We start from the raw sequence: 21,556 nt of genomic DNA, 5'->3' as shown, positions 1-21,556 counted from the left end.
TTAGTTTCAACTATTTTAGTTTAAGAAGTAGTCAAACTTGTCTAACAAGATGATCACTTACTTTCAGCTTTCGAAATCCTCCTCCAGCTAGAGGAAACATAACCATTCATAACAAGGTAAAAACCACATAGCTTTCAAGTGAATTTAAATGCGGGAAGGAAATAACATTTTCAGGAATCTAAAATTAAGCCAAAAGCATGAGGCTTCTACTAGGAGAGTAGATTTTAGCTTCTAGTATAGACAAAAATAGTCCTCTGTTGAAAGGAAACTGGAAAGAATTATGAAGAAAAAAATCCCACCTTAGTGCAGTGTCTGTATAGGAATGAAAGTGATTTATTTATATTACACACAAAGATTTTTATTAAAAAGGCTGGTAATGGAACATTTTATTTTAATGCATCAACTTGATAAAAGGTTAGTTACAGAAATTGTGTATAATGTTGTATAAGTCACATGGATGGGTTATTTAAAAAAAAAGATTTGATAATTAGAGGAGGACATCTCTTATTTTAGTTACATCGTAAAGTGCCTCGTATAGTCATATTCTATCGTTGGAATGACCGCCTGTACAAATTTCAAGAAAATAAGAAGGTACCTGAGTTTCTTGTTAAGGAAAACGTGCAATAGCTAGAAATCCTGTAAAGCAAAAGCAGAAGTCACATTCAATGGTCTGTTTAACAGCATTTCTTGCTAATAGGAAAATAACACCTAGCAATTATACAGTTAAGAGACTGGGAAATTAATAAGGCAGAACTCTGGTAATGACATCTGAGGCTTGCCCAAACATACAGACCTTCTTGTTTTCAGTTAAAGCAGAGGGAATCAGGAGTGACTTTCAGTAAATCTTATGAACACTGCACAAACATTTACAATCCCAGCTACATACTTACTATTTGTTATTAACAAATGCCAAAGTGAATGTCACCTAGCAAGGCTAATCCCTAGCTACCTTCCTTTAGTGCCAGGGAAAGCAGGCTCCTCCCTCTCTGGTTCAGTGGCTCAGAAAAAGAAACAGGTTCCTGGTTCTGAACCATCCTTTGAAAGAACTCATTCGTGTCGATGAGGGAAAGTAGAGATATGAACTTTGCTAAACTGAGAAGTCTACCTTTGTAGAGGAGACCTTCCTTGTCTCCCTTGTGTATATCACCTTCAAATGGACGCAGGGCCTGAATCTGCAATCTGGAGTATATTGGGTAATTATAAACTAAAGCGTCTGTCCACCTGGGACTGCGGCAGACAGTGCACTGAAAAATGAAGATAAATCACTACTTTCAACTGATAATTAAGTTACATTGGTACTGGATGTAAGTAAAACCTACTAATTTGGCACGTCAGTCTCATGGACCATTTCTTGACAAACATAAACTATATGATAATGAGGGAAGAAACTGCCTATTAAAAACCCCTCAATTTGTTTAGCAATAGCAAAAAAAGTAATAAAAATCTTGAAAATAAGCTCTTTCTAACTATTGAGGAGTAGAAGACTTGAACTACCTTGCCAGAAAGTTATTTTCCAGTTCAGCTTCAGTTGCTTGCTTCACAAATTGAGCAAGTCTCAACTCATACAGTGAATGAGAATTTTACTGATTCAGGGCCTATAGCTGCTCAGTAATCCCACCTTGCTTGCCTTATAGCAGCAAAAGCAGTTAGAACGTTATGGTAAAGGAACACGCTTGCTTCTAACGTGGAGGTTACTTCAGTCAGAAAGCACAGTATGAATTACTACAAAGCAAAACTAAGATCAGTCACCTCACTAAAAGAAAATTCTAATTGTGAGGCATTTGATATTGATGTTCAGAACCATTTCAGTAATTTTAATTGGTTTTTTTTATCAGCTGAAAGTTTTACCAAGATATTGTTCACATGCAGAGTAGAGAATAACGGGACCTTTAAACCTTTCAGAAATGAATCTTAGATTCAAATCTAATACAGAAGGTGCTGTACCAAGAGGAGTCACCACACTCTGGCACAGAGTCTATGAACCTCCCAGCCTCATCTTCCTACACTGGGATCTCATTTTCATACTCACAGCTACCTCCTTTGCACACCTACAAACAAGGGCTCAATCCTGTCCCTTCAATCCTACCTACTTTCCCTGTTGCTCCTGCCATCCTCCTCCTGCCCCTAACAACTGATTAACAGAATTTGTTTGCACTAAGGAGCTCATCCCAGAACTCTAGTAAGCGCTTCCACAAACAGTTATTTACTGCTTTCACACACAATTGCATTCCAGTTCAGGAACCTTGAGGTAACAGCTCCTTACACTGCAAGAAATCTCTAATAGTGTACGAGTAATGAAAAAGGATACATGTGAACTCCAAGTTCTCCTCCACCTTCTGCAACAGTCTCAATTATTTTCTTCATCACTTCTGCATGCCTGAAAAACAGATCAGAAACAGTGAAAATAATTATTTTAAAAAGCAACTTCCTCTTCATCTCAGTAATATCAGGTTTTGTGCAAATTAAATAGTGTTGGACTGTTAGCTTCAGAAGCAGCAAGAGGAAGCTTTCAGTTTACTAAGGAAAAAAATTCAACAATAACAGAAAGTTAACACTAAATGATGAATGTAACATTATTTGCCAGCTCTTTACATTCACAAGAAAGAAAAAGATGCTCTATGCTACAGCGTAGACTGAGTGCTATAATGATTGTCAATACATATTGCTTGTCACTAGGGTAATTGTTAATTGCTAAATGCCAAAGAAGCGACCAGAAGGTAATCCTCACAAGCAACAAGCCACCAGATGACTCCTGAAAAAGATGCCTAGAAATTCCTGCAACTTTTTTAGCTGCTTCTGCTGCACTCTTAAATTTGTGGAACTTAGGAGGTATCAAACACTTATACAATTCATAGTTTCCTAGGAAACCAACTCTGCAGAAATTAAGAACTGTTGTTCTCAGACTAACAGGTTATGGAAACTTCCTCTGGCTACAGCAGTAACTTAGGTTCTGTGGCAGATCAACAGTTTCGAAGTGAGCTGCTTCTCTCTAGTCATTCTGTTATTGTAAAGCACTATAGGGGAGGACAAACATTTCCTCAGGTCACTGTGTTCTGACATTAAGTCATCAGTGACATACCAGACCTACTGTGAACTACATAAACATTTGTGTATGAAGCTGATCCTAGGAATACAACATGGAATCACCAAATAGCTAAGGCTGAAAAAGATTGGTCATCATCTACTCCAACCCTCCTTGCTCAATGAGCAGTAAACCAGAACAGACGGCTCAGCACCTTGTCTGGTCTCGTTTTGAAAATCTCCAACAATGAAGACTTCAAATCTTTTCATGACTGATTACACCTCAGAAGTAATAGTCTGTGTTCAGGTTAGTTGTTATACCCCGTAAACCAGGGGATGAAGAACATGTGAAATTAGAAGGGACAACTACTGTACGATTAATTTACATTTTATTTATATATATATTACACAAACTCCTAGGTTGTACAACTCATCTTACTTTTATCTACACTTCCACTTTGTTTTAAGTCCATGATTAGGACATTCACCTACACAACACTGCAAGCTAGTTAACAGTAGTAGTTTAAAATACCTGTCCTGAAACAACCTATGTGCCTACCGAGAACAAGGAGCTGACGAGTAACTGGCATTTAGTAGTTACTGCCAAAATTAATCATGCTGCCAGCAACTACAAACACAAGGAAGGAAGCTGTTGCAAAGTTACCAAGGCACATTGTAAACAGGAACATGAAAGTCTGGGGAAACACTACAGGTCAGCATTTGTCATTCACTGTGCTGTTGGTCTTTGCAAATCAGCTAACTCTTGAGCTGATTCCAATTCTGGATCCTCACGATTCCCCTGCAGAACACATGCCGTATCAGAAGCCAAGGCCCGTTGGTTCTATATAAGAACCTGGCAACTGTCAAAGTTTTGACCTCGTCCATAACAGTGGACTATTTTTTGTCCTGGCACAGCATACAGGTCACCCTACAGCTATGGAAAGTATTGAACAGGACACTGGTTCAACTTCATGCATCTCAATGACATTTGTTCTTTGCTGTTTTCTAAGGGCTAGTTAGATATCTGGAATTCCATAATGGCCACAGCAATGGTCATTCTTACTGCCATACAGTTACTTATGAAAAGCTTTGCAGGTGCTTTATAAACTTTCAAAAGTTTGTTTCCTGTTTTCAGTTTCCTTCTATAAGAAAATTTTGAGGAATTAATATGAAATATGTATACTCCCTCAATGGAAAGCAGTAAGATAACTTTGTGAGAAATGTCATCTAAAGTATCCTGCTATCCAGAAATCACAATTTTTAATATAGATTTTTTTAAATTTTTTTTTTAAGTAACTCTTAACTCAAGATGACTAAATACACTACATGTTCACCAGCTCTTGTTCCAGGACCTGTTTGTAGGTCACTTGAAATGTATGATCTATTTGATATCTAAGACCTCTACTAAAACCCACCTAATTTACTTTCTAGTATATTAACCAACTCTTGAGGTGGTTTAAGTAATATAAATGAGTTACTATTCATATTCCAAGTTAGAAGTATTGCCGTTCCTATTGAAAATAAATTGAGATATATTAAAATCACACACTAAGGGGTTAAAAATAAGTTGAAACAAGATGATTTCTTAGTTTGATTAGATGACCCTTCATGCTCTCATCAGGAATATTCACTTTCCAGCTGAAGAACCCTTCTCCTGCTCTGCAATTGACCAAAGCTGTCAGTCAAAGTATTTGTTATTAACTTCACATTGGAATTCAGCACAGCTGACATACTGACACTGTCTGAGTATCAGCTGGAAGGGAAATACACAGCATCAGAAAGTAAAAGTAAAAAATAAAAGCCTTCCTGACACATGGGAAAAAAAATCCCAACACTAGAAATTATTCATTTCCCCCCCTCCTTTGCAGTTCATGGAGATAAAAGGCCTCCCACAAGGCTTTCAGCGTAGTGGACAACAACTACATGCTTCAATAGCAAATGGTAAAATGCAAGACTTTTTAGGACAGTGAACTTTAGAGAGAAAAAAAAGTATGAATTTGATTCAGTGTCTGTAACTGCTCACACACAATGAGACAGGCGTGGAAAACCCCACAAACATCACCATCAGGAGAAACTTTCAGAATCTGCAACAGTTGGTTAACTTTAAGATCTACAATTCACTGATCCTTGCAGTTGCCTCTAGTCACTTCCCTGCTATAGAGTATATAAGAAGGAAGCTTATCACTGTTTATTCTGAAATAGAGAAAAATAAGCCTTTGGAATTAGTTCAAATAATTAAGATCTAATTGTAAATGTATTTGGTGGTTAACTAGTTTGATAGTCCCTCCATAACACCCACATTAAAAAGCTGAGAATTGTGATTAAAGGGGTCTGCAGCAATTAATGAGGAAGTTGACTATGTTCCTCCCAGTACCATAAAAGTGCTGACAAGAAACACAACATAGGGCAGAGCTGCAAGATGAACAGTTTCAACTCACTACTCAAAATAGAAGCAATTTCGAGAAGCTGACAGCGGCACGAGACTGCCATCTCTTTCCTTTCTCTGACGCATGACATGGTGATACACACGTCAAAAGAAACAGCCAAGTAGGTTTAGGACCATCCAAAAACCATACATTACACAATTCTTGTAACCTGCAAGGAAGCAGCAGCAGCAGAGCTAAGCACTAGTACTTCCTAGCCAAATTAAGAACAAACCAACACTTTTGGCTATTATTTTTCACCTCAGAAGCCCACACGTTGTTAGCTGTTAGCCTTACCAATTAAAGAAAACAGAATCACAGAATGTTGGGGATTGGAAGGGACCTCAAAAGATCATCCAGTCCAACCACCTGCCGGAGCAGGAACCTAACCGAAATCACACAGGAAGGCGTCCAGGCGGGTCTTGAATGTCTCCAGAGAAGGAGACTCCACAACCTCCCTGGGCAGCCTGTCCCAGTGCTCTGTCACCCTCACTGTAAAGAAGTTCCTTCTCAAGTTTAAGCAGAACCTCCTGTGTTCCAGCTACACCCATTGCCCCTTGTCCTACCATTGGGCATCACTGAGAAGACCCTGGCTCCATCCTCATGACATTTGCCCTTAACATATTTATAAATATTAACGAGGTCTCTCCTCAGTCTCCTCTTCTCCAAGCTAAAGAGACCCAGCTCCCTCAGCCTTTCCTCATAAGGGAGATGTTCCACTCTCTTAATCATCTTGGTGGCTCTGTGCTGGACTCTCCCCAGCAGTTCCCTGTCCTTCTTGAACTGTGGGGCCCAGAACTGAACACAATAGTTCACCTCGAAGGGTAAGAGAACATACTTAAAACATCCATCTTAGATACGCTGTTAGCCTCTTTCTTCACAGTCTCAAGAAGACCTTTTCAAACCTTTCCAATGTTAAGCAGTTGCCAGTCAACTAGATTGCTTTCTGAGAAGGACTAAAGTTTCCTCCACATTTAAGACTATCAACAAATCTGTCTCACCATGACATCAATCAGTTCTTTCATGCTTAAAAGACTACTTGGAACAAGTGTCATGATGCAAACCATTTCTTTGAATGTAGATGTGGATTACATAACAAAGGCACTGGCATTTCACTGGCTTCAGAGGAAGAAGTGAAAACATACACACTGAGCTGTCATCCATGAAGACACTCAATCCAAATTCATACCAGCATTAAATTGGCGAGCACCAGTCCAGACGGTTTTTTAGTATCTCCAGGGAAGGAGACTCCACAACCCCTCTGGGTAACCTGTCCCAGTGCTCTGGCACCCTCACAGCAAAGTTCTTCCTTATGTTCAGGTGGAACCTCCTATGCTGCAGTTTATGCCCATTGCCTCTCATCCTATTGTTGGGTGCCAGTGAGAAGAGTCTAGATCCGTCCTCTAGACACCCTCCCTTTAGATATTTAAAAACATTAATCAGATCCCCCCTGAGCTGTCTTTATGCTGTTTTCTGTTCTATTCTTTATTCTTTTCAGAACACTTTTCTAAGTTCTGCTTCCTGTACTACTCTTGAGCACCAAGACTGACATTTCCACGGGTCTGTTGTGTTCCTCTAGACTTAAATCTGAGGATTTTAATTTTACTACTTTAAATTTTTCTACAAGACAGCTAAACTGGGGAAAAAGTTATTTCCCTGTTGTATAATGGCTTCTCTGCTCAGTATTTTCCAGATATAAGTCTGACTGCTTGCTGAAAGCAAAGACTGTTGTAAAGCAGTAGTTAAAGAACTATGAACAGGAAGAAACACAACATAACAGATTTACAAAGCCCATGAATATATGTGCAAAGCTTCCTTGCTCTCTCTCTCTCTCTCTTTCTCTCTAAAGAATGTTATACCCTTCCCAAAACTAATCTTATGATCAAATAATTCCTAAACCAGAAACAGGAATGTTTTGAGTCTGCAAAAACTATGACAAGCTTGTCAACAGACTTGTCAAAACTATCACAAGCTGATTATCTGACACCTCAGCTAGTGATATGGATCCCAGAAATGTTTCTTTAAGTCAAAAGAAATCACAAGACTTAAAAGGGCAATCATGATTTTTATTTTTTAAACATATGCAAGACTACAAAGGGTGTCTCTTTTAAAAATGAGATAAAAACCCAAACTCATTTCTCTAAGAACATCACACTATCAAGAAGCTGAGGAGTTACACTATTTAAGATATTGGCTCTGTATCACTGAGACACCTAAAAGGACGTTAGGGCCTACATTCTAAGACAAAAGACACCTTCCAAAGACCTAGAAAAAATATCTCTGCAGCTAGTCGAGCTACAGACTCCCTATGTCTTGAGTGAGAAATGTGGAACAGAAAAGACTATAAAAACATAAGTGCATTTTGCACTTGAGTTCAAGTATTTCAGGGTGGCAATCAGAGGATATCTATTTATCAGTGTAAAATTTCAAGGACTTCTAGGAGAGCAGCAGGTAGTTATTACAAAATAAGACAGAGTTATTTCATGTTCAAATAGCTTTTTCTGCTCCCAAAGTATACACTATACTTTTATCCTCCCCAAAAAATAGCAGAAAGTATAGGAGAACTTTCTTTTATAGCGTTCTAGTAGTTTGCCATCTTGTGGAGTCTATAGGGAAGTGGAGGAAAAGCAAGTTGAGCAGAGAGAAGACAGCTCTAACTGCAGAAAACACTTGCAGCAGTGAGCACTGGAATAAGAATTGCTAATACCTTCCTTTCATACTCCCTCAGAAGCTAACAGACCACTATGGCAGCCACATGTGGAAATATGTCCAGAAAACCTGAACCAAATCCTTAACAAGACCAGTGAAGTGCCTTTGTCTGCATTCTGAAGCAGACCAGAAACAACGACTTACCTGCACGGATGAACTGAGCACATGGGAGGTGGAGGAAGATGAGGATGGTTTTCAATGGTCACTGTTTTCTTGACATGATCTTGACTAATGTCTTCATACATATGCTCTACTGTTAAAGGCTGCCGTTGCTATACAGGAAAAAGGAACACAAGAACAAAAGCATTTCTAACAAAGAAGTGCTGAGAAGGAGCAAAAGATTCTAGCAGCACGAACAGATGAAGCATTACAAGCATCTAATATACAACAGTACTGAAGGTACCACGTGTGTTTAAATCCATAGGGTGTAGAAATGGTCCTGCACAAATTTTTGGTTTTAACATACCAGGTGAATTGTAAAGTCAGTGTATTTGAGAACCATCTAGGTTCCCATCTAGGTATTTGAGCTGTAAGCCCAAACCAGCTTTAACTCAAGAAACTTAGTCATTAAAGGGAAGAGTGATTTATCTAATCCCCTCCCTCTGAAGATCATGAAAACACATACTTGCTTACTTAACTAAGTTTACTAGGGTTATTACTAGCTCTACAGAGTTAACAGAAACTCAGATGACAGAGCCTGATTTCCTTCCTTCCAAATGTGCTCAGTTACCAAGTCCAATTTTCATTGAAATTGTTCCTACTTCCTGCAAATACCATAAGTCCTGTCTGCAACTCTGACGGTACCATGGTTTTCTCACCATTTTTTCCTTTGAAATTCTACTATGAATAAGGAAAAAACCAGCCTTGCTATTTGACACGGTGAGTCTTATTTCACAGAAGCGGGGAAAAAAACCAAACACAGCTATACCTCATCATATCCAAATAACCAGAGCCTTGGAGTTTGGTAATATTTGTCATATGTGATGTAGAGGTCATAAGTTCTAGTCTGTAGAATAGCATCTTCTCCTCCAACATCAACTTTAGATTTGTTAGCTTCTACAATCTGTCTTGTGTCAAGCGTTGCCTGGTTCAAGGTAAAAATAACAACATTAGTATAGTCTTGTTTGGGTTCCCTCCTCTCCCATTCTAAGTGGTTACATAAAGCTGTAAAACTGGAATTAAAGTTCTTAAGTGAGTATTAAAAAAAAATAATAAAAAAATAGACTTTTGGGTTTTGTTTTTATCTTTAAATCAGGAATATCAGTTTCTCTCCCGCTAAGTGGTTTGTGGTTTTATTTTTGGTGGAGTTTTTAATTTTTTTTTAAAAAGGTCCAATTCCTTAAGGAAGCATGCAACTATCCTGTCATATCCCCCTCCCTTCTTTCACCAATAACTTTTGAACCCAACAGACAATTCCAATTAAATTCGGAAGGCAGAGGTCTCAGTTTATGCAGGTACATGAAAGCCTTAGCAGAGTACCAAAATAATCACGCTCTCTGTTTTCTCTCATGACAGCCTGGTGCATCTGTGTAATCCACTGAATCTGTGAAGCACTCATCCTTCACGCGTAGGCCTCAAGAATAACCACAGCATTTTTTACCTGTTATGCTGTGTGTAAGCAGAACAAAAAGGATCAGGAAAAAAAGCAAAATTACTGTGATCAAAATCTTTGAGAACCTAAGTGATAAGGTTACTGCAGTAGGTTGGCAGGAGATAAATCCACAGGAAACCAGGCTCAGTAATCTCACTGCTCGTAACTTGTTATGTCAGCCCCTTGTTATCATTGTTTTTACTTTGCCTGTGCTCATATTGGTGATAAGCACGGTAACAGACAAGATAGAAAACTGTTCACTCACATCATCTGTCTCCAATAGCCCACTTTCTTCATACTCTGAAAAGAAGACCCATAAAATTCTGTGTTCAGCTTGTAACTAGTCATCATATTTCTCATTCATAAACAACTCCTTTAAAACAATCTACATGTATCTAAAGATGATTTATTCAGGTAGGCTTCCCAATCCCCAAACCAGACTATAGCTTTTTTAACACAGATTTGACCAAGACTACAGTAAATACATGATGAACAATCCTTAAGTGGTTTTAAGTAGGCAGACTGAGTTTAAGTGTAGATACGAAGCGCGAAGGAAGCTGTGCTAAATCCCTAATTTATACTTGCTTGGATCTGTTCTGCTAATTAATTAATTTCACAGTCACTAACATTCACACAGGTTTCAGCACACAAGTTAGAGTAAACATGCATCAACAAGATCATACAAAAGATGTTAAAGAGTGTATATCTGCTCAATTTTTCAGCGTGTACTCCATGAAAAAAGAGTAGTGTTTTCTTAGAGTGTACTGCTTTAGCTAAAGGCCTGAAATAAAGCACATCCCACTCAATATAAGGAAATACCTTCCATGTCTGCAGCTTCTCCTTCATCTTCCTCATCATCATCTTCACAAGATGCTGAACATTCCGGTATTTTTATATTATCCTTTAGAAGTTAAATTGAAAACACTGCTTTAAAGACTGCTGGATCTATACAACCTAACAGCCCCAGCAAATTTAAGGTACAAGTCCAGTCAAAACATAGAGCGAGCCAGAAAAATAATTTCTGCAATATTAAAAAGGACTACACTGAACTCAAGTATTTGCTTATTAACCAAACTTAGTATCAAAGTCCTAGTAGGACATTAAAAATCCACTGAAAAGTTCTCCTTTGACTTCGTAATCTGGAATGATTTAATTCCTAAGCAAAGAAGAATAAACATCATGTTAAACAGACCATAATTGCTTTTCAAAAAACCCACGTATCTGAAATGAAAGGCAATGACTAAACAGCTATGACTAAACACGTAGGTTAAGATTCTGTATGTCCCAACCCACAGCCAACTGCGCAGCAGTTATACAATCACAGAATATTTCACGTTGGATGGGACCCACAGAATGATTGAGTCCAACTCCCTGCAGGACTACCTAAAATTAAATCGTATGACTAAGAGTGTTGCTGAGTTCCATAAACTAAGAGCATCACCCAGTTCTGTAATTGTTTTTAAAACACAAGAGAGTCCCAAAAGATATCACATTTTGATATCACTGTCTGATATAGCACAGTCCAACAGAAATGAATACAGCACAAGCCCTCAGCCAACTTTTTTTTAGGCATTGTGAGCCAATGTATAGGCATCTGAACCCGACAGACAACCCCAGTGAAGCTCAGAAGGGGGAGGTCTCAACTTCTGCAGGTTTCATAAAGAGGAAAATTCAAAGGAGGAAATGAAAAAATTAATTTAGGAGAATACTCCAAATAATGATTACAATTAGAAGCTGCTCTAATTGTCAGCATCAGGTGGATGGTTTCCTCATTAAAAAAAAAAAAAACAAACCAAAACACCAAAACCAGTTAGAAACTAAGTTGTGAAGTGCTTTGGCAAACAGAACATTAGCAAAAGAAGAGCTGTCCTTCTGGGCTGGACCTATGGTCCCAGAAATTAAGTACTGTACAACAAGCAAGTTCTTCTACATACAATATATTAGAAGTGAAATCCAATTCATAACACACAACAGCAGCTGTGAATCACAATAACATTCTGCAAGTATTGTGTTTCACAGAAATAGCCATCACCTTTAGGTGATCCTTAGGAATGTTTCTGCTACTCTTACGTTACTGACTTGTGAAAAAGCAGTATTTTCATTATGTTCAGCACAGTCTCACTTGAAATACATTTATTCCACAGTTCATCACATCAATAACTTCTTGAGCTGTTTAGAACTGTGCAATAGCATGTGGCAGTCCATTCTCTTTCCCCCTAATTTTTAGAATCCAAAGCTCGGTGCTTGGATGGTTAACAAAGTCTCACAGCATACAAATAGAACTCCACTTTAACAACCAATTAATCTTTAAAAGCATTTTGTGTCTATGACTTTCTCCTAATTTCTTAAACATGTTAGTTAACACATTTCCATTTCAAATACTTCCAACTCTTCTCAGTTTCCTGAGGACTTAAGTTTCAGATTTGGCTCCTGCTGCAGGGGGACACTTTGGAAACGTGCAGAAACTGATGGCTTTGTAACATGTATACATTAAAAAAAATTTAGTACTTCTAAATTTGAGGGCACAAGCCTGTCAAACAGGACCAAATGTGTTAAAACGCTACTTGGAGTAGTTAAAGATTACAAAGAAATTCTTTACATCCCTACGTTATTTTTCCATATAAATATTTCTTTACACTGGGATCTCCAAACATTAGTTTCTTGAGACACCAAGGTGAGGTATCACTGTAAACAGTATTTCATTTTCAGTTCATAGAAGCCTGGCACAAGAGCACACTGGTTAAAGACATTCCAAAAAAACCACTGCCTTGGTAGACACCGCATAGTAATAAGGAGATGCACACGCTTAGGCTAGTATCACAGGCTCTGAAGGTCAATGTATCTCTGCAAAACACCTAGTGACAACATACTTTTTAATCTTTCACAAGCAATACTAGATTGCTGCAGGTAAGGCTGCTATTACCTTTTGGGTCCTGTAATAAAGCAAGAGGAAAATTTAGAAACAAGTACCTTACTGTCTAGTGTGATCTCCTTCACCGCTTCTGTTGCACCCACTATGCCTGTTAGTTGAACAAGAAGTTTGCATTACAAAAGCTTGTTTCTTTGTTACAGAATAGTACAGAAAGAGGCTGCAAAGATTTCAGAAAGCAGCATATGATATTTTCAAGTTACATCTCACAACAATTTTGATCTGTGAAGGGCTGTTTATTTGGTATTGGTAGCATGCTTGGTGCTGGACATCGATAAACAAACCATACCAGCAACATGGAGCACAACAGCACAGCTCTCGCACATCATACAAATTTTGTTGATGGAGCACCGCAAAGTAATTTGAATTTTTATTTTAAGGAATTTTTGCATAAAAGTGAGTTCAGGATAGGCATTCACGTCACAATCATGGAACTCAACTTCATGACCAAGACATGAATTTATGAATATTTCTGAGCATCTTGAAAGCAAGGTGTTTAATGACAAAGCACAATCTACCAGAACACTTCATGCTTTTAGCTGAGAGGAAATGGGGGTAAAAACCATCCCAAATCACAGTAGTATCAACTCTTGAGTTAATCTCCATTAGCTTTCTAGGTGTACTGCAGCTCTCACCTAGTACTCTTTGGGATACGTGACAAGATTCTGCTTTGACATAGTACTTTTATCTAATTAACTCTTCAGCTAAAAATAAGTTACATCATTATGGAAATGAACCTGGAATCAAGTAACTGTTCATCAGAAATTACTGTCTGAAGAAAAAGAATGCCAGCTGAACGCTGCTTGGAAACAATACATTTCTAGCACCTGTGTGATCATTTACACGTGGGTTTTTTTTTTTTCCTAGCAGAAAAAGTGGAGTTATCATGGACATCTATACAAACAGGTGGAAACAGATTTTTTTAATCTCCTTTGATGGTGTTTGGAGATCTGGCCAGGTCTAGGCAGAATCGTACCACAGTACGATGCCAAAACCAGTCAACGCTAAAAAGAAAGACTTGGCAGAGGAGTCTAGCCACAGCAGAAATGGAGAATGCCTCCTTAATCCCAGGATATGACAGAGCTATGTCACACGATTCTTTGGTGCAGGGTGCTCAGTTATGAACTGTGATACATTTAAGAATTGCCAGTGATGAAAAATGTACATCTACAGAAACAAAAGGTATCTTCTCCCACTCTTCTTCTCTCCAGCCTGGCTGAACTTTTTAGAGAACTTCTTTCACATTACAGCCAAGAATTTACACCAAAGTAAAAACTGAGTGGAGTACCTTCCAGGTTTGGAAATGGTGGAGAAAACATCGTTGAAAGACAGAATTTTATTAACTCAAGACAGAACATGAAGAAACAGTCTGAAACTAATAAAATTGCCAACTCTGGGAAAAATAAGAGGATTTATACAAGGCTGTGCTAAAAAAGCTAATGAGATAGATTAATGTAAGCAGTAATTTTCAGACTTCTTTATAAACACAAGCTCATCTAAGGTCTCAGTGTAAAAAAGGATAACCTCCCACACTCACTTCTGCATTTAAGAATATTTTATTTTTTTTAGTGCCCTCCTTCCCACAGTGACCTCAGATACTAAGATAATACCTACTTTCTAGTGATGCCCCCTTTTAGCTCAAACAAATAATTCAACGGAATGGGAAACACTGAAATAATTAAGTCAGTTGAGGTCATAATTAAGATAAAGATCTCTGCATGCTTCACATGCAATCTTACTAAACAAGAGAAATTTGCATATTCTTCAAACAAATAATTTAAACCAGCATTCTCTTCACAAAGTCTTCTAAGCAATGAGCTCATTTTTTAAAATAACTTCCTAGAACTTTTTTATAGGAGAATATTGAAATACTTTACTGTCAACACCTCTAAAAAGCAGCCTGTTTCAGGCATATACAGGAATACAGTTAAATACTCGAGTAGTCATATAACAATCAAGTGGGTAGGTGACAACATCACTTATTTCTTCCAGATTAGACACTAGTACAGTCATCTATACATAAAACAGATTTTACCTTCTAAACATGGAAACTGAAAATCTTTCAGATTACCAAATGCAAAGTCTGAAGCAAGACTCTGAATACCTGCATTGTGAAAAGTGTCTACCCATCCCCCATCACCATCATCTTCCTCTATAATTGCTTCCTGCTCATCCGAGTACTCCATCTGCTTACACCTTTTGTAGCACGGCACTGCAAAAGATTGCAAAACAAAATGCAGTCATTCCTACACAAAACCAGACTGGAGCAAGAAATTATCCTACCAGGCCTTCTGAAATGCGGTAGTCTCTCATATATCCTTATTTAAAGAATCCTAAAAGCATCTTTCAAATGCAAAACCATTAATTTAAAAATTATGGTGATGTGCTACATCAGATACTTTATTTCGTGTACAATACAACACTTGCAGTGGCCTTAAATGTCCATTCTTCTGTTACCCATTAGAGCACTTTCACCCAAACTCTTAAGGATTAGAAAAGAATTAACTTCTCATTTGCTAACAACCGGAAACAAACTAGTAGCTTTCTTCACATTACTAAACAACTTTTAGTCTAAGTACAACTCTGTCTGGATTAGCATCAGTTTACCAAACTGATTTGTCTTCAGAATTCTGCTAAAAGTTTGCATCAGCTATTTAAGTGATATATTAGCTATGTTTCAGGAACACTTCAATGGTCTGAGTTTTCCAAAGGGAAGAGCAAAATAAATGTATTTTTCTTTTAGACACTAAATATAAGTTGAAGGACAGGTGAAAGGAAAGACAGACAAGGAGGTTTATAATGTTTAAACTTCATTTCTACTTTATCAAGGTAAGCTGTACTACTAGTATAAAGCACTGCTAACAACTGAACTGGTCTAAGGAAAAGATTTTAGATGTGCAGGAAAAACTTTTTTAATATTGCAAAGCCAAAGCATACCAAATGCAAGACATTTGCTTCTCCTGTCAATACAAGCAGCCAGTAGAACTGACGGCACAGTCACCCAGGCTATCAATCCTAACAACACCTACATTTAAACTTCAGCCTTACCATTTTTAGTTACCAAAAACTGTTTGTCAGTTGGCAGATAAGCCTTGACTTTCAGTTCTTCTCCTGAAGCCCTGTAAAATGAAGTGCACCAAAAGAGGTTGAGGATTTTATGATCTGTAAACAAAAGAATTCTTCTATTTTCATTGTATATCAAAAACATTTTATATGCTCCTCTTGACCTGTTCTCATAATCTGTTTGCTATGACTTTACTCTTCCCTATACAAAGACTTTGATATAGGTATGCAGTCCAAAAGGTTGTCCACCCCTAAACTATGGAGTCTTGGATCAAAACTTTTTCCTGCTTCAAATACTGCTTTCACTTTGAGATGGGCAAGCAAAGACAGGTTGACAGAACAAACTAGTCTATGTGAAATTTTCCAGGATCAGCAGCAACATAGTCCCAAATGTCTGAAGAAAGCAACTTCAGAAAAAGCAAGAACCTGCCCACTGTCACCAGAGCTCAGGTAATCTTTGCCAAGCTCACATTACTCAAAGATTCGCTTTCACCTTCAGTGGTTTTTGGTTTGAAGTAAGAGTAATGTTTCAAATAGCCTGTTCCAAACTGCTAGCACACAGAGCAGACTCAACATCATGTTTTCTCTGAAAGAGACAGTGAAAAGGCAAGAAACAATGATTCAAGCATAATAATTCCTTCTTCAGCTCTTCATGGCCCAGTACAGAGCCAAGAACCTCGATAATACCAACTGCACAGACAATGCCCATTTAGGCACTAACTGATTAGTTTTATAATGCAAGATACCAGTAAAACATCAGGAAGCATCTTATTGTACATGAAAGAGAAGGGATTTCCAAGGGCAAGCACTGCACAGACTGATCTGATGTGGGCCAATTTGAACGAATTTAATTAACAAATGCTTGTCTAAAATACACCAATTACAACGACTTCCCAGCAATTCCAGTCGCACACAGCCTTCGCTTTTTCAGTCACCAAGACAAGCTCAGGGAGACATGCTGCTACTGCAGCCAAGCACTGAAAGCATTCACAGTATGTACCAACTTACTTCTTCTAAAGCCTTAGGAAAACAAACAAAACATCCTCAGCCAAATCATCATCTCAACTACTGCTACACAGAACCATAAACACAATCTGCCTGACTGTTTCATCACAAAAACAGCACAAGTTCTACCGCAGGAGTTCATGTGCTACTCTGAAATGAGACAACTGTATAGTTGTATCTAATGGAAACACATCAAAGCATAGGTAGGGATGCTAGCTTTCTAGAATTCTTTTGATTTTACTTACCATTGCCAGGTAGGACAGTGGTGAACCAAGTGATCTCCAGCTGCGACAAACTGTTAAGGCAGGAAAAAAATTAAAGTACTGTTAAATATGGCATAAGGAAAATCTCCAATTTTCCTTAATATTAGTATTTCAGTTTCACATTCCTTTGACAGATTAAGTATGTAACTAGGAACTATTTACTTCAGTTGGATGCTTTCTTTTAACTCAATTTCTCAGCTAAGTATGAAAACCCAAAGAATAAATCAACTTAACCTGAAGTAAATGCATACTAAGCACAATAGCAAATTCAGATCAAGATTAAAAAGCTGTGGTATTACCTACCAGTCTTGTAACAAGCAAAAAAGTTTCTAGACCCAGTAAATTGTTTACTTTGTGATGAAGAAACTGCTTTTATTTGCCCCTTTTCAAAGTTTTATAAAGACAATTAAGAGCTTAATATAAAAAAAAATTATCTTTCTGTGTTCAAAACAATTTTGCAGCAAGAAAAAAAAGTGAGATTTCAAATTCACTGAGCCAGTGAGAGAACTGCAACAGAGAAACAAACAATATAAATTTTAAGTAATGACCACCACTGTGATAGTTCACCACTGATGTTAACTAAATATAGATAACCAGGTACTTAGTACACTGAAAAATTTATGTATACCTTTGTTCTGAAGAAATAGCTTTTAAAAATCTGCACTCTACTTGCTCTTAGTAGCAGAGATAAAGGCTTTTATAAAAATCACATCACTACATGAAAGTGATATCGGAAAACTCATGCTAGACTTGTGTACAAACTCAAAATTCACCCAGCAAAGTTAACCCACTGGGCTTATTTCTTGTACACATCAATTGAGGAAGGGAAGCCTGCATTTAAGAACAGTGATTTGTGCTGTCTTTGCACCAGTTACTATGGAAAATGAGGTACAAACCTATTGCTAGTTGGTTTTTTACCTTAAAATGCCAGTTTATAACAACATACTTCCTAGCTGACCAGAAGCTGTTGTACTGTGACACAACAGGCTTGCAGTGTAAGCGTCAGCCGTTTTCTCACCATGTCCTCCAAAGCGAAGCGTATCAGTGTAGTGGAAAATACCACAACATCCACCGCATATGGATTAACAGACTTAATCTCTGCAACAGTGAAATCTTCACTTTACAGAAAACAGCAATCCCTCCCAATACACATGGAAATTTTAAACCTCATTAGCCTCTACATAATAACACATAACACACAAAACTCTAGAATTCTTTAAAATTCTCTGTTCAAGGAACTGGAACACTGTTTGTGGCATTAATGTTGAGGTATATAATTAAAGATGATAAAAATTTAAAGCGTGCTTTGTGGGTCTAACAGATGCAAAAACCTAAAACAATACTTGACATTTCATTTGCATTTTCTCCAGCTTAGGCAGCGTAACTAATCCAGCTGGTTTCACTTTCTATTTCCCACGTACCAATTCTATCTCATACCTGAATCAATATTGCAAAAGTGGCAAGGAATCAGATATCATCTTACTTCTACTCCTGGAAAGATTATTTTTAATGTTTGCCTGTACTTACATATACAATTAAAACAGGTGGTGCCTTTCTGAGGTATTAACTAGTAAGAACTCATGACAGGCAAGAATTTGTTGAATATAAACCAAGTACAAAGATATATGAAGAGAGGAAGTAGGTGTTGAGTTTGATTAATGAGTCGTCTGTAGCTTTATCACTAATTGATTCATCTTCAGAGACAAGCCACAGGAACCCCACAAAGTCTCTGAAACAGCCAGCATCTCAAACTATAATACAGTAAAATTGAGACCCATCACCCAAGAAATCCAGACTCATTCAAAGATAACATCCTAGCATCATTACAGATTACTTCAGTTCTTCTTTAGCAGTCATGACTATATAAAGACTGAAATCATCAGGGAAGAGGAAAGACTGTCAAAGGGACAATCAGCAGATCGATGCTCCACTTCCACCTAAATTTAACAAAACATTCATCCTGCTGGGTACCTGTTTCCCTTGACTACTGCTTTGAAGGATCCAATTTATTCATCCTATCAGCATCTAACTTTATACAGAGAATACATACTATTTGTATTCTCTTCCCTTTGTTTAAATGCTGCAAACTGTTTAACGTAACACAGCGTGGTTCTTGCTATGTTCTCTAGAAAGTACTCTTTTTTTCAGTACTACCGCAAAGTTTTCTCCCGTAGATCAAAACGGGATTAAGCATTACTACAAGATTTGTCTAGACTTTCTCATTTGTTTTATAGATAATACAGATTATAAATATATTATCATGTAATATATAATATATAAACATTTATATAAATACACATGTATATGTATGATTATCAGAAGAGCAGAACATCATGTTGCTAAGTCTGTTTTTCTGAGTGGTACTCTCTTCTGGAGCATTGAAAGCACGAGTGTGTGCTTGCCATGCAACATAGCAGAAAAATGCTAGGTACCAATGTCAGGAAAACTACTTCTGTCCACATTATCTACCTGTATCAGTCACTATTTGTTCCATCTTCTTCCATCTCATATTCACATTTGTACATTCTGTCTCATTTTTCCTTCATTCTACCTAACAGTCTTAACATTGTTTTCTTATACCTCTGTAAAGACAACGTATTTTCAGAACAGCAGCACTTTAATATGGGAAAAAGCAGAACAGGGAAGTGAAAACAGCACTGCACTATCAGTATTTTTACTATTCTAGAAAAAAATCCTGTTTTGTTTCTTTTTGCAGTAGACTCCTTAAAAAACTGCAACTTCTCGACAGCAATCCAAAATACAACCAGCCTGAAGTAGCCTGTAGAGAAGAGGAGGGAAAAAAAAATAATCATTGGACACTTGGTGCGGACAAGGATATGTAATGATTTAGCCAGAGCCTTGGAAGGAACTGAAAGTGAGGTAAGCAAAGACTGTTCCCAAGACACACGCTCCCCTTTGAATTGCTTATGGGAAAGACCTTGGAAATCAATATATTCTTGTTTTAGCCCTGAACTCCCATGACAAATGGAGCTATCGACCCAGAATGAGCTTCCTTACAGGCTTTTCACGACGTAATACAGGAAAAAAGCATCCCATATCCCTATGTCAAGTGTCATCTCAAGAGGAATTCTGTTGATCTACTTCATCTGTAGATTAAAAGGGCCATTTAGAACTTCTACTTTGTGGAAACTGCTTCAAGAAGCAATAATTAGTTGGCAAAGACAGGAACTGTTTGAGATTAACATTGTCATTTTGAGTAAAGTTTATCACTACTTTCAAAATACACTTCAAAGTTTCTAAATACTTACTTCTTCAGGTGTAATTACTCCAGTTTCTTTAAACTTGGACTCCTGCAATAAAGAACAGAAATTCAGAAATTTTCAGAACTGCTGACAAATCAAAGTCCTTCACCTTACCGGTAAAACAAACATCTGCTCTACTTTTGTCTTGGAGCTAGCTCTGTCCACAGAGATCTGTGAATCAGCTTGGAGGCAACCTCTGCCAGGGCTGATAGGCAGCTTGCTTCCAGAAAACCAGCTGGAATCAGTGATTCTCACAGTCAGGACTCTGGGATTGTTCTAGGCGCTGAAAAGCCCTGCAATGCATCAACAAGAGGCTTCGCAGTTAAGGAAGGTCATGAAATGAATGGCCAAACTGATTTTTCTCTGCAGTAGGAAAAGTTACGTAGAAAGGCTTAGTAATAACTAAGTTATTAAAATTAAAATTTAATTATATTAAAATTAAAAGTTAATAGACTTTTTTGTATCTGTTTCTGCACCTTCATTCGCTTAGTAATAACTAAGTTATTAAAATTAAAAGTTAATAAGACTTTTTTGTATCTGTTTCTGTGCCTTCATTTTGTACCCCATGGAAACAGATCTGATTTTCTCATATCATAATGTTTTTTATGAAGCAAGCAGCAACATGATTTAGTTCTGCACGGGGAAATGAAGTACTCTTGCATTAAAGGTGACATCCGTGAAGTTTAAGGATACAACATTTTTAGCATACTCAAATCTACAGTAAGTGTATTTTGTTTCAGACTTCTGTTTCTGTTTTTTGCTTCAGAAAAATGCCTCAAGCATCAAGGAAACCCACTGTTCCCCAGCATCAGAGCTACCAAAGAATGGCTTTTGAAAAATTATACAATTTCAACCACGGTATAACTCACTTTTCAAGTTTTTGCGTCACCAGTTACCAAATAACTTCCTGCTCTAAAGAACTTTTTTTTTTTTTTTTCTATCAAGACTAAAAGCAGTAACTGAAAAGTACCTCATTTTTGGCTACAACTTCACTCTAGTCCATCATTAGGAAAACAATAAAGGAAATCAGCTGCCTCTTAACTCAGTTATTCTCAATGCTTCACCCTGGCGCATGCTATCACCCCTGCTATGTAAAATGAAATGGGCACACCCGTTTCACACGATACTGATCACTTCCCTTCTCTCCCATTTCTAAAGATGAGATATTTAAGAACAAGAGTAAGGATAAGCAAAACAACAGTTGTACAAACACCATAACATCACTATACGCTAGTTAACGGGAAATCAAAGAAACTCAAACAACCCTAATTTAGCAATTTGGGTTGCCG

The 21,556-nt window shown here is 37.6% G+C and overlaps 1 protein-coding gene across 1 annotated transcript; it reads right to left on the bottom strand.

Annotated features, from left to right (window-relative positions):
- Positions 1-371: 371 nt before the first annotated feature.
- On the bottom strand, positions 372-20,324 carry ATG3 (autophagy related 3; the record flags this gene model as incomplete). The annotated part of the gene is made up of 11 exons (XM_010163975.2): positions 372-595; positions 2,309-2,377; positions 8,298-8,425; positions 9,082-9,237; positions 10,010-10,044; positions 10,564-10,645; positions 12,715-12,764; positions 14,778-14,885; positions 15,722-15,792; positions 16,987-17,036; positions 20,274-20,324. Coding segments are annotated over 11 exons (882 nt in total), but the record flags the coding sequence as incomplete, so codon positions are not given.
- Positions 20,325-21,556: the final 1,232 nt, after the last annotated feature.

The sequence above is a fragment of the Antrostomus carolinensis genome, unplaced genomic scaffold (genome assembly GCF_000700745.2).
Source record: "Antrostomus carolinensis isolate BGI_N321 unplaced genomic scaffold, ASM70074v2 scaffold7823, whole genome shotgun sequence".
Taxonomy (NCBI): domain Eukaryota; kingdom Metazoa; phylum Chordata; class Aves; order Caprimulgiformes; family Caprimulgidae; genus Antrostomus; species Antrostomus carolinensis.
Note: the sequence above shows the minus strand (reverse complement) of the source record. Positions and strands in the feature narration are given on the sequence as shown.